The 13,058-nt window shown below is 40.2% G+C and overlaps 1 protein-coding gene across 3 annotated transcripts in view; it reads left to right on the forward strand.

The window, feature by feature from the left end:
- Nucleotides 1-6,141, forward strand: part of Ccdc122 (coiled-coil domain containing 122) — a 39,186-nt gene extending 33,045 nt beyond the window's left edge. For all 3 annotated transcript variants that reach the window (XM_026783160.1, XM_013349288.2, XM_026783161.1), the window contains one exon: nucleotides 5,587-6,141. In XM_026783160.1, coding sequence (XP_026638961.1) covers nucleotides 5,587-5,766 — 180 coding nt within the window. In that variant the 3' untranslated portion in view covers nucleotides 5,767-6,141. The remainder of the gene's footprint in view (nucleotides 1-5,586) is intronic.
- The last annotated feature ends 6,917 nt before the right edge of the window (nucleotides 6,142-13,058 follow it).

The raw sequence follows: 13,058 nt of genomic DNA on the forward strand, positions 1-13,058 counted from the left end.
ATCCACTGGAGATTGGGGCAGAGGAGGAAGGGGAGCTCTGTGTGATCCACTGGAGATGGGACAGGGGAGGATGGGGAGTTGCAGCAGATTTTCTGCCGCAGAGTTGGGCATGAGACTGGGGGATTGGAGCAAAGAGAGAGGTGAGGATGTGAAACTGGCCTGCCTGTTTCCCTGGTTGGAGTGGTCTGGTAGTTCCCAGGGAATGCTTGGTGGAGTCTGGGTCTGGGATAAAGCAAAGAGTAGCGGGAGGAAAGTTAGGAGTGAAGTATCTGTATGATCCCCTGAAAAGAGGGTCAGGGATGGGGGAAGGTAGCCACAGCTGGTTGATCAGCTGCAGATCTTTGGATTAGATTGGGTGTTTATATTTGGAGGAGCTGAAGGAGAGGTGAAGATCTCTAGTTAATTTACCAATTTCCCTGGTCAGTCTATATTCATTGACTTTTAATCCTTATAAAGTCATTTTTGTTTAGCTAACATGTCAACAAACCTGGTTGGCTAAGTAGACTACATCATCTGAATTTTCAAAATTAACAAATATTGACTATATGTATATGCATTATATACTTATATAACTTATTGCATTTTATTTGAAGTGTTAATTGGTGAGTTCTTATTTTATTTATACATATGTCAGTATTTTGAAATGTTTACAATATCATTCTAGTTCTTCTGCTGTTGGTGCACAGTGATACTTCAACATGATTGTTTTCCTTGGTCATCCTTGTTAAGAATATTTTCTAACAGAGCCTCTCTGCCAGTGCAAAGGAATCCAATCAGACCAGATTAAACCTAATTAAATGCCCGAGTTTAATAGATGGCAGACTCCTGGGTGGCCAGGAGCATGGCAGGCAGAAGACAGAGGGAATGCACACGCAAACCCACAATCACGTGTTCCTTGTTACAGTGTGACCCTAAATACCCTGTGTGAGTGGCCCTGACCCTACCCAGGGAGGGGTCAGCACTTGGCAGACTGGGAGTTGGAGTCCAAATGCTTGGCAGGCTGGGAATTGGAGTCCGGACCAAAAATCCTATTTTATTTTGTGTGTTTAAGAATATGAAGATGAAGTAGTATATAGTATTCTTCATACTATCAATAGTATCCTGTCTGTAAGCACAGGAAAGAGCCTCTGAGCACTGATAGAGAAGCTGAGGGAGACGGAAGAAAAGGGAGATTGAGCATGTGGCCTGATCTGGGTCCTGGTGGTAACAGCAATAGTAGTACCTAATAAATGTGCGTGTGCCTGTGCATGTGTGTGTAATAGGTACCTTCTCAGCCCTATTATTATGTAATTGTATTGATTTATTTAAGATAAATATTGGGCTAAAGAGGTGAGTAAAGGCATTTGCTACCAAGCATAATCTGAGTTACATCCCCAGAGCCCACATGGTGGAAGGTAAGAACGAACTTCTACAAGTGGTCCTATGACTTCCACACATGTGTCCCTTGACACTTAGACACACACCAATAAATAAATGTAAAAATAGATATTACTTCAGATCCGTAAAAATGACTATTAACAACAAAGGCAAATAGTAATTAATATTTTGAGGGTGTAAGGAAATTGGAATTGTCACATATTATAAGTGGGAATGTAAAATGTCATTGTCATTCTGGAAAATAGTTCTTCACATGGTTCAACATGAAGTTACCACATGACCTAATAACTCTTTACCTAGGTTTATAGCCAAGAAAGGTGAAAACATGTACACACAAGGACCTATACATGAATATTCACAATAGTATGATTATAAAAACTAAAAATGTTCATCAACAGGTAGACGGATAAGTAAAATGTGTTATTTCATACAATGAGATATTATTATTATTATTATTATTTTTTTGGTTTTTCGAGACAGGGTTTCTCTGTGGCTTTGGAGCCTGTCCTGGAACTAGCTCTGTAGACCAGGCTGGTCTTGAACTCACAGAGATCCGCCTGCCTCTGCCTCCTGAGTGCTGGGATTAAAGGTGTGCGCCACCATCGCCCGGCACAATGAGATATTATTTACAGTAAAAAAGATGAAATACTAACACACTGATACATTCTACTTCTTAGCTGATACTAAAACGTATTGTCCTAGGTTAGAGAATCCAGTTATAAAGAATTATAAGATGCTGCTTATATGGAATGCCCAGAACAGGCAAATGTATAAAAAAAATTAGACTAGTGATTGTCTAGTACAAAGAGTGGGGTAGAGAAATGGAATTGAGTGCTAACGGTTACTTGTCTTCTTAGGAATTTAATAAAAATGTTTTGAAGCAGATTGTGGTTATGTTTTTATAGTTATGTGAACATGCAAAAAAGCAATTTGTCTGATTTTAATAATGGATTATTTGAATTGTTTAACTACCATAACCTATGTTGCTTGGGTACTGACCAGTGCTGCTTGCACCCTGGAATCCTGACTAGGGACATTCACACATGTACAAAGCCAGGATCAAGCTGAGAGATCTCCTACTTCTAATGGAGGGTTCCTACTGTCACCATAATTCAGAACCTCAGTATGTTTATTAGGCTCAGGGATGACTGCTTGGGACTGGATATCAATCTCTATCAACAGATAAAAATAGCCATTGAGGGGCTTGTTCCTGGAGAAGGCTGATTCTCCCTCTTTTAGTAGCCATTAGTTGTCTATAGCTCTTCATTCAGAAGCTATATGAGCATAAAACCCTCATTTTGAGATGTCTCCCATCAAAACTGAAATATCAACTGGTGTTGTCAGTGTGTAGGTCTCGTTTAGGGGACTATATTGTGAAGAATTCGTGGATGTGACTCTGTCGTATATAGAGGACACTATCTTGTAGCACACATCCTGATCCTCTGGCTCTTGGAATCTTTTGCCACCCTCTTGGACCATGTCCTCTGAGCCTTGGTGGAGTTGTATGTAGATGTTTATATCCGCTGGGATAGGCGCCTCACCATATTCACTTGTTCTCTGCACTTTCTCAAGTTGGGTATTTCTGGAATTTTTATTTTGCTGCTAAATGAAGCTTCTTTGACGAGTAAGAGCTATACTTATCCATGGATAAGGAGATGTGTAATTGGAGTTTCTGTCACACCAACACCCTCAGCTGCTTCCCAAATAATTGACTTGGAGGCTTAATATAAATTATAAATGCTTGACTGATAGCTCAGGCTTGTTACTAGCTAACTCTTACACTTAAATTAACCCATCATTCTTATCTCTGCTTAGCCACATGACTTGGTACCTTTTCTCAGTACAACATTCTAATCTTGCTTCTCTGCATTTTCCTGGGACTCACTGACTCTCCCCTTCCTCTTCCCAGAATCCTTAATTTGGTAGCCCCACCTATACTTCCTGCCTTGCTACTGGCCAGTTAGTGTTTTATTAAACCAATCCAAGTGACAAATCTTTAGAATGTATAAGAAGATTATTCTGTAGCAGCTATGTATTCAGAATGCTGTTGGGAACCATACCAGTTTAGGAAAGTAGCAGCAGTAGGTTTTCCTCTAGGGTCCATGACCTTGCCAGCTACAGGTAGTTGACTAGGTTTACAGTGACAGGCTTGAATTCTCTCTAAGCATTGAGCAGGGATTAAGTCCAATTAGATGGCTATTGACCACCCCTGAGCTATAAGTGCTGCTTGTGCACCCTGGAATACGTCTTGCCATGCTGGTAATGGTTGTGGCTCATGGACTTTACAGCTAGTTAGAATTTTGGTTTCTTTGCCCCTTGGCATTTTTGGATGCTATGAGAACTAGGCCTCAGGGAGAAGGCTTCCAAGTCAGTTTCAGTTTGTTTCCTCCAAGGCCTGTGTCTGAAGTGTGTAGTGTCTTCAAAAAGCAGAATTTTTACCTTCAAATTCATACACACAAAGTAGGATAGAATCCTTGCCAACTGTACATCTAATAAGTGATTGCTAATCAGAATATACAAAGAATTCAAAAGCAGTCAAGAAAACAAATTACCCAATTAAAAAGTTCTCAAAATAAGACAGAAAATTTGTTAAGCATCTTTAAAAGTGTCCAGTATCCTTAGCAATTAAGGAGATGCAAATTAAAAGTACTTCAAGATTTCATACCCTGCTCCACATGACTGAACTCAAGCAACTAACAACGGTGCTGGTGAGGATGTGAAGAAAAGGAAACCTCATTTACTGTTGTTGAGGTTACAAACCTGTGTAGCCACTGTGGAAATCAGTGTGTCAAAGTCTCAGAAAGCTAAGGAAGATCCACCTTGTGACCTAGCTGTAACTCGCGGCATGTGCCCAAAGGACTCAACATTCTACTTCAGAAATACTTTCTTAGCCATGCTCACTGCTGCTCTATTCATAATAAATACCTAGGAAATGGAAACAACTGAAATATTCTCCTACTTATGAATGGGTAATGAGAATGTAGTACATATACTGAATTCCATTTGGCTTTGTAAAAAATGAAATTGTGAAATTTGCAGATAAATGGATAAAATGTTTTACCTTCTTGTGGCCAGACACTGCATCACTTGTAATCTCAACTGCTTTATTACCTGGCAGTGTGTCAACGTCTAGCTCCAAATAAATTTATCGAATTACTTAGTGGCAGTTCTTACATCAGTGGTTCTCTACCTGTGGGTTTTGACTCTCAGTGTCCCTTTCACAGGGGTTCCTTAGGACCGCCATAAAACATAGGTATTTGCATTGCAATTTGTAACAGTAGCAAAATCACAGGTATGAAGTAGCAATGAAAATAAGTTTATGGTTGGGGGTCACCACAACATGAGGAACTGTATTAAAGGAATAAGGAAGGTTGAGAACTACTGTCGTGTGTGTGTGTGTGTGTGTGTGTGTGTGTGTGTGTTTCAGTGAGCCAGTAGATGGAGAAAACAGAACCATTTCTCTTAATTAGTGGTAGAAGACATTAGAACAATTAAATTGAACTGAGTGTAATAGAACAATGAATGATTCGTGAATTGGTAAGTCATCAGAGACAGAAGAGGTTCAGCAGCTGTCAGTGGTGTGGGCAGGCAGTATTTCTGGACAGTAAATGGAAGTGAGATCCAGAAGCAGCTCCACTGGTCACAGCTCACAATGAGCGTGGTCTTTCCAGCTGGCAGATGAGAGCTACTGAGACATGGCTGCTGCGATCTGCTGAGAGTCAGCTGTGTTACGAATACATGCTTGTAAGCTCTCAGTTTGGATACTAAGATTGCAGTCCATCAGATAGGACTCAGTAAAGAGGCACCTTCAGACCACATTTAATTAACACTGGGTAGGTGCCTTGACAAGCAGGTATTCCATCCTGGATGGCTAATTTGGGTTCAAATCCCAAACACCACTGTTTGTGAACTTTGAAATTGTGTTCAAATTACTCTGGTTTTTAGTTTCTAGACACGTATACACACACACACACACACACACACACACACACACACATACACACAATAATAATAATACCCATAACATATGATTTTACATTTTACATAGAAAACTTTCAGCACTAGTAATATGTTGAATATTTACATAATTCTTGTTTGTGTTGATGATTTCTAGTTGAGTGCTTCCCTCCAGAGGAGTCAGAGCATCTGTTAGTACCTCCTGACTGTGTGTGCTCACAAGCACTGTTGGTGTGTCCTGTCTTCCAACAGGTACAACGGAAGAGATATGATGCAATTCTTAAGCGTTTGCATTGTCAGGTGAACAAGATTCAGTTAAATAGGAGGAATTGGCAATGGAATATCCAACAACTGGAAAACACTGCAGCTGAGTTAAGAAAACGCCTCGGAGTAAAAGAAGCCCATGAAATACAGAACAGACCAACAGCATAGTAGGAAAGAACACTGTGACGATTCTTCCATCTCTTGTCAGCACCCAATAGAGACAGAGGCCTGTCTCAATGACCAATATTTTCTTTTTCTTTTTCCTTTTTGTTTCAACCAGGTAGCTATTGGCTAAAGTGCCTCCTAGTCTATAGTGCACAGCACTAGGTAGACAGCAGCAGTGCTTGCAGGAAGCTAGCAGAAGAGAGGGTGTGCACATTCACATGGTCATTTCACCCTGAATGCCTGCTTGTAACCATGTTGGATTCACTACCCTACAAAGTAAAAACAACTGGATTTTCAATGACTTAAATTGTTGAGATACTTAAAAAATAGTTGTCTGTTTCAAACTTTTTATTAGATTATTTTACGACTGTCTTTGCAGTAGCCCATGAATATTAATATTCATGATAATTTGATTATATGTTTAATGCATCAACTGTTTTATTATGTTTCCTCTTTTCTCCAGGAGGTAGCAATCATTTTTCTTTGTTATTAAATAACATATTTTAGAATGTTACAATCCATAAGATTTGTGTTTACTCTTCAGTCTATAAATTCTTTATTCCTATATTGCACCTAGAATAAAACTACAGCATCATATAAGGTAGGCATACAATAAAACTCTTCAAGGAGGTATTTTTCCACATTGAAAGGCAAATTTTTTGTCAATGGCAGTAAATTGAATATGAAAACACCCCTGAAGATAAGATTGCTCTCCTTCATGCTCTATGGATCACAACTACAGAGAAGTAAAAATAAAATATTAATTACTTAAAGATGCAGTTTTAAAATATTCAATTGTAGGATTAAATAATTTCTAAGAAGCAACATTGAGAAAATATTTTAAATTCGTTTCTCACTTTCTATATGCCTAACATTCAGTGAGTTGTGTAGTTGATAGAAAACCTGATATTAGTAATCTCTTTATGGCTGGTGTTAATAGTCTTAGTGTGGCTTGGCGTGGCTTACTACAGTTAACATGTCACAATACCGTTCCTGTAACACAATCCGCTTTGCTCCATGACTCAGAAGTGCTACTCCAGATAGAAATGGTTAAACTTGCAGTCTGTGGGGGCGCTCACTCTGCTCAGCTTGAGACAGGGTTGAACTAGATGCCGCAGTCAGATATATGTTAGCACACATGCATGTGAGAAGTTCCAGTTTTCCCATCTCCTTGTAAGTTTATCATGTGATCACTAGCAGCTTGAGTTATGGTTTCAGGAAAATGCGGTGTGAAAGATCAGATACAGGCAAAAGGTGCTAAGGAATTCCCGAGTCAAGACAGTCTTAGGTGGCGGAGTATGCTTTATTGAGGATTGCTGGAGGTTTCCTATTGCCCTGCTTTAAAAAAAAAAATTGATCAAAGCAACTGAGAGGAGAAAACACTAATTTTAGTCTATACTTCCAGGTCACAGTTCCTCATGGCAAGGAAGTCAGGGCATCAGGAATGCAATGCAGCTGATTGCATCACTTCCACTGTCAGAAGAACCATGCATGCATGCATGCAAGCACTCTCTCTCTACAGGATGCCCTGCCCAGGTAACGGGCTCACCTACAGTGGGTGGGTCTTCCCACCCTAAAGTAATCAAGATAACCCTGTAGACATGCTCAGCGGTCCATCTTCCAGGTGGTTCTAACTCTTGTTAAGCTGACCATTCACCCTAGCCATCACAAGGAACACACTGGAAGCACAGTCAAGAGCACCTACAAGACCAGTGAATCCCCATGAAGGATCAGAGGGAAGAGCATTTAAAAGAGTGGCTGTCTTCTAAGCCACATGGCCCCTGGTTTTATATTAAGCTAGCATCAACATTGGGCATATTCCTGCTGCTGAAAAGGTGCCGTACCTAGTCTTACGGCTGGGCATAGCACCTTTATGGTGGTGGTGGTGTTCTTGTTTATCTATACTATGCTAGGAAACTATGCAGGGAAGTAAGGAGACAAGCCAGGGCTTCTTGGAGACAACCATACTCATTATGATTCAAGACCTGAGCTCAAGTCTAGTCAAACTAGAACTCTCCAGTTATGCATTTCAAGCTTCATTTTTAAATGAATATACAAAGCAAATATTAAAGCCACTTGAGATGAGGTGTCATATTGAAGAAAACAATGATCAGCATATTTTTTTATAATGATACATGCAGTTAGTTTCAATTTTATGATAGGTTATATAAAAGACATTATTCTTTTTATTCATTAAAATGATTTCAGATAAGGGGGACTTTTGTAGCAATCAAGATGGAATAGCAACTGGGTATGGTATCTCAGGCCTGTAGCACCAGCACTAAGAGAGGCTTGAGACAGGGGCAGCACAGGAGTTCCAGGCCATTCTGGGCCACATTGTGCATTTCAGGCCAGCCCAGCTTCAGTGTGGGATTTGGTTTCATAAAAACAAACAAACTAAAGAGATGACTCTGTTGGTTGATTTTTTTTTTCAACTTGACACAAGCCAGAACCATCTGGAAAGAGGAAAACTCAATTGAGAAAATGCCTCATCAGATTGCCCTGTAGGCAAGCCTGTGTATCATTTTCTTGATTAATAATTGGTATAGGAGGGCTGAGCCCACTATGGATAGTCCCACCCCTGGGTAGGTGGTCCTGAGAGGAATAAGAAAGCAGGCCAAGCAATCCACAGACAGCAAGCCAGCAGAGCCAGTGTTCCTATATGGCTTCTGCTTCACTTCCTGTCTCCAAGCTTCCTCCTTGAGTTTCTGCCCTAACTTCCCTTCACGATGTAAGAGAAAGTAAACCCTTTTATTCCAATTGCAGCAAGTAAGCCAGAACACCAACCAAACTCAAATATCCCGAAAATTTGAAGTATAGTAAAACTGATATTTCAACACATAATAAAGTCTACAGTTAGGGAATTGTGTTATTTTTTATTTTTATGTAACACATATAGAGCTAGTATTCTATGTTGGGCTATTCACTGTTACTATAATGGAATTCCTGAATCTGGGCTCTTCTAAAGAAAAGAAATTCATTTAGATAACAGTATCTAAATGAATTCAGTTTGTAACTGAAAGTCCAAACAGCATAGCTCCTGCTCTGGCCATGGATTCCTTACAGTACTTCTTCATGGTGTGTGGCATCATTGTGAGGACACATACAGAATGACCAATTACAGTGTCAAATATCAAGCCATGGGGCTACTGGGGACTAATTGGGGCCCTTGGATAACTGAGGCAGGGAGTGTTCCTAGGTCAAGTGCTGCTCAAATATCATCTTCTGGTTGTGCTATACCTGTAGTTGCTTGCTTTAGCCGTGGTCAAGGCAAATGTTCTATTTTTGACCATGCCTCTTCTAGTCATTTGACTAGTTGTATGATTTTCCAAAACACTACATATACATGCCCAATCACAAAGCCTTTTCTCAGCTATTCAATTCTGCCCTTGGATGTGCTTGCCAACTTTTATCTGAGTGACTCAGCAAAGTTTTCCTCTCTCAAAAGCGACAACCTTCTACAGCTATGATTTCTAGACATTATTTCTATTGTGGACTTTAAAAATCCTAGTGTGAAGCTCAAGACTAGTACTCAGCAGCATCCATCTGAGCCTGCTAGGTGTTACTACCTAATGATCAGAACCAGGCAATAAATGCAAGGAAACAGTGGGAAGAAAGAACCTGCAATTACTGCCTCACAAATTAACTTGCCATAGATACACCCCAGGGTAAATTAGAGTTAACCAATGAGAAGAGACTGGCATGTTCTTGAAAGCCTTATTTTAAGAACAATGGAGATTCCAGATTGAATGTATTAGAGCCAGTCATGACAGCCATTAAAGATGTTTTCTGCAGTGCCAGTGCAGCCTGGATGCCAAGTCCAAGCGAAGGATGTCAGGATTAATGAAACACGCACTCTGGATGTTGCAGAAGCCCCTTATTGTACATCACCAAGGGGGTTTTATACCTAACCCAGACAAGTGGGTCAGCAGGATGGAGACCTCATCGCCGGACCCTTGGGATCCTTGGGTTAGGGCCAAGGCAATGCGTACTCAGGAAGCAGGGTTGGTAAACAACTCTGAAAGTATGAAACTTGTAAGTTTCTCAAAAACTCATAACAACAAGGGCAAGAAAGGCCACCAACAGGGGAAGGTAGGTAGGAAGGCCAGGACTCCATTAAGTCCCGTCACTTTCATGACCAATGTAAGTAACTTGTACAAACGATCTTTAGACCAGATCTCTTGCAGGCAATTGGGTAGTAGTAGTATTTTCCAAAGCATGGTGTATATGAAACAACAGTAAGCAACAGAAATGTTCTGAGTGAACACGCTATGACTGATTTGACAAATGGCATACATTATTTCTGTTAGCTTACAAAAAGAGGTTTAAGGTGTATATTATTTTTTATATAATTAGTATAAAACTCAGTGTTTGTTTGGGAACTGGCAGTTGGGAGATAAACCTCCAGATACATCATTCCCTTGAATTATAATACAAATATAGAACTTATAGTTTAGAATACTCAAAAATATCCATCTGTTCTGTAAATCAAGATTAAATGTTCAGACACACATACATCTTTCTGATATTAACTCTAAACACCTTGGTAATATTCTGAATGAAACTTAAAGTTAGGCAAACGCAGGCTTAGACAAGCCTTACCTAAGATATCGTCACACAACTCAGCAGGGGCAGAGTTGGAGCTCAAAGTCCTAGTGCATCTGCCTGGCAGCACAGGAAATGACTGAAAAAAACTTCAACTTACCGACAATGAGCAGTAATATTTTTGTCTATGTCATTTTTATAGACTATAGGCATAAAATAAATTTGACCAGAGAAAGAAAATTTATAGTTAAAACTGAGGAGCACTGAAAAGCACAGGTAGCATTACATGAGGCTCAGCATCTGAGAGCCATTTTTGGTTAAGGAAAATGGAATGCACTTTATAGACATTGCTTTGAAGCCTTTCAAAGTTCACCCAGGAGATGCCACTGAAACTCTTATCGCCTTAACCGCATACAGAAGTCACTGTCCACCCATCAAAGTTGCAAAAGGCGCATGCTAACACAATTTGGGACTAGCAGACTGACAGTCTATGAATCAGGAGTGTGTGTAATTTTGATTAGTGAGTTGCTCATTTTTCAGTTGCTCATTCAGTATTGTAAATATTTTACTTTTCATTAACCAAGCTAATGATTACCAAAGTTAATGATCAGAAACTAAATGGTATGTGCCTGTCACAAATAACCCGTGTTATTTGAATATATAATGTATTTCTAACAGCATCATTTTTGTCGTTTGTTGATAAATTGGGAAATACCAAAGAAATTCAGGGTTTCTGTATTACATTAGTTACACTTTCTCTTTAGTGCTAATGAACTACAACCAAGACCAAGAAAAATAAAAGTTGGAGCAAATGCTTCTAGAAGAATAGATGTGTCAACACACAGCTAAGAATATGATGCTACACACTGCTTTTTATTTTCCGTAATGTTGCCTTTAAGTGGTAGCTATGTGCTCTAGCTCTTTAGAAAAAGAAAAGTAGCATACGATTTGGTAATAACAGGGTTGTTGTTTTACATAATCCAGGAAAGACAGACACGAAGTAATGCGATTTCAACCTTTTAATTAATGAGATGATGTGGTTAAAAGCAAACCCAGAGTTTGTGTGATAAATACCTTTTTAAACGGTATTTCTTACCTAGGACCCTCTGGCATAAAAATAATGTCAAAGTTTGAATTATGGAAATTTGCCAGCACTGCTCATTCACACAGCACAGGCAGTTTAGAGGCGGTGACAGCACACTGTCAATCTGAGATAAATGTCCAAGTACATTTTCCAAAGTAAGTAAATACAGCCTCTGCTTCACCTGGTCTTATGTCTTATTCTCTCGGAATTATTTTATATAGAATTGACATATACAATCCTTGAAGAGGAGCTTCCCCAAGGTGTTTTCATCATGGTTGCTCCTTCAATCTGTGGTCCTTTGTATATTTTATATAGGAAACATAGCAACTTACAACTTGTGAGGTTGCTTTGTCTTCCATGACCAGATTTAAGTAGCTCTTGCACAGATGTCGCCATATGTCAGCACATTTACTTGGCTGAACATATTTTCCCTTCACTTGATCATGGTACAGCCATTTTTTCTTTTTCTTTCTTTTTTATTGAATTTATTTATTTTATGTCCAGACTGCAGTTTTCTCTTTTTTCTCCCTATTCTTCCCCCTGCCCCCAATCCATTCCTCTTCTGTTTCTGTTCAGAAAGAGGCAGGCCTCACAATGGGCATCAACAAAGCATGGCTTATCAGGTTGCACGAAGACTAAGTTCCTCCCCTTGTTTTAAGGCTGAGCAAGACAACCAGTATGAGGAATATGTTCCTAAGAGTCAGCCAAAGCATTAGGGGCAGCCTCCTTCCCTTGCCCTCTCTCTTTCCCCTCCAATCCTGTTTGTTCTATCCTAGGTCTCTGGGCCATCTAGCCTCTGGGACCTGGCACTCCAGGCAGTGTCGGGGTGGGCTCACTCTTGTGGGATGGGTCTCAGGTGGGACCAGTCATTGGTGGGCCACTCCTACCCTTACCCCAGCACATCCATGGGTAGGACTGACTGTACGCCAAAGGTTGTGTGACTGGGTAGGTGTCCCAATCCATCCGCTGGAAATCTTGTCTGGTCACAGGAGGTGGCCAGTTCAGTATATGTGTCCTCTATTGCTAGGAGTCTTGCCTGAGGTCATCCTTACAGATTCCTTGGAGTTTCCCTTGTTCCAGGTTTCTGCCTGACCCTGAAATGCCTCCCCACTTTCTAGTCCTCTCTTTCAGTAGTCTTCCCCCTCACAAACCTCTGACCACATTCCCTTATGTTCTCATCTCCACCTATCCCAAGTCTATGCATGAGATCTCTTCTCTTTCCTCTTCCCTGGGAGATCCATGCATGCCTGTCTGAGCCCTCCTTGTTGCCTAGCCTCGCTGGGGATGTGGATTGTAGCCTGGTTATCCTTTAGTTTACAGCTAATATCCACTTATTAGTGATATTAGTGAGCACATACCATGTTTGTCTTTCTGGGTCTACGTTACCTCACTCAGGATGATTTTTTTCTAGGTCCATCCATTTGCCTTCAAGTTTCATGATGTCATTGTTTTTAATAGATGAGTGATACTCCATTGTGTGAATATATCACTTTTTTTAAAATCCATTCTTCAGTTGAGGGACATCTAGGTTGTTTCCAGGTTCTGGCTATTATGAATAGTACTGCGTTGAACATAGTTGAGCAAGTATCCTTGTGGCATGATTGAGCATCCTTTGGGCATATACCCAAGAGTGTTAAGGCTAGGTCTTGAGATAGATTGATTATCA

The sequence above is a fragment of the Microtus ochrogaster genome, chromosome 17, assembly GCF_000317375.1.
Source record: "Microtus ochrogaster isolate Prairie Vole_2 chromosome 17, MicOch1.0, whole genome shotgun sequence".
NCBI lineage: Eukaryota > Metazoa > Chordata > Mammalia > Rodentia > Cricetidae > Microtus > Microtus ochrogaster.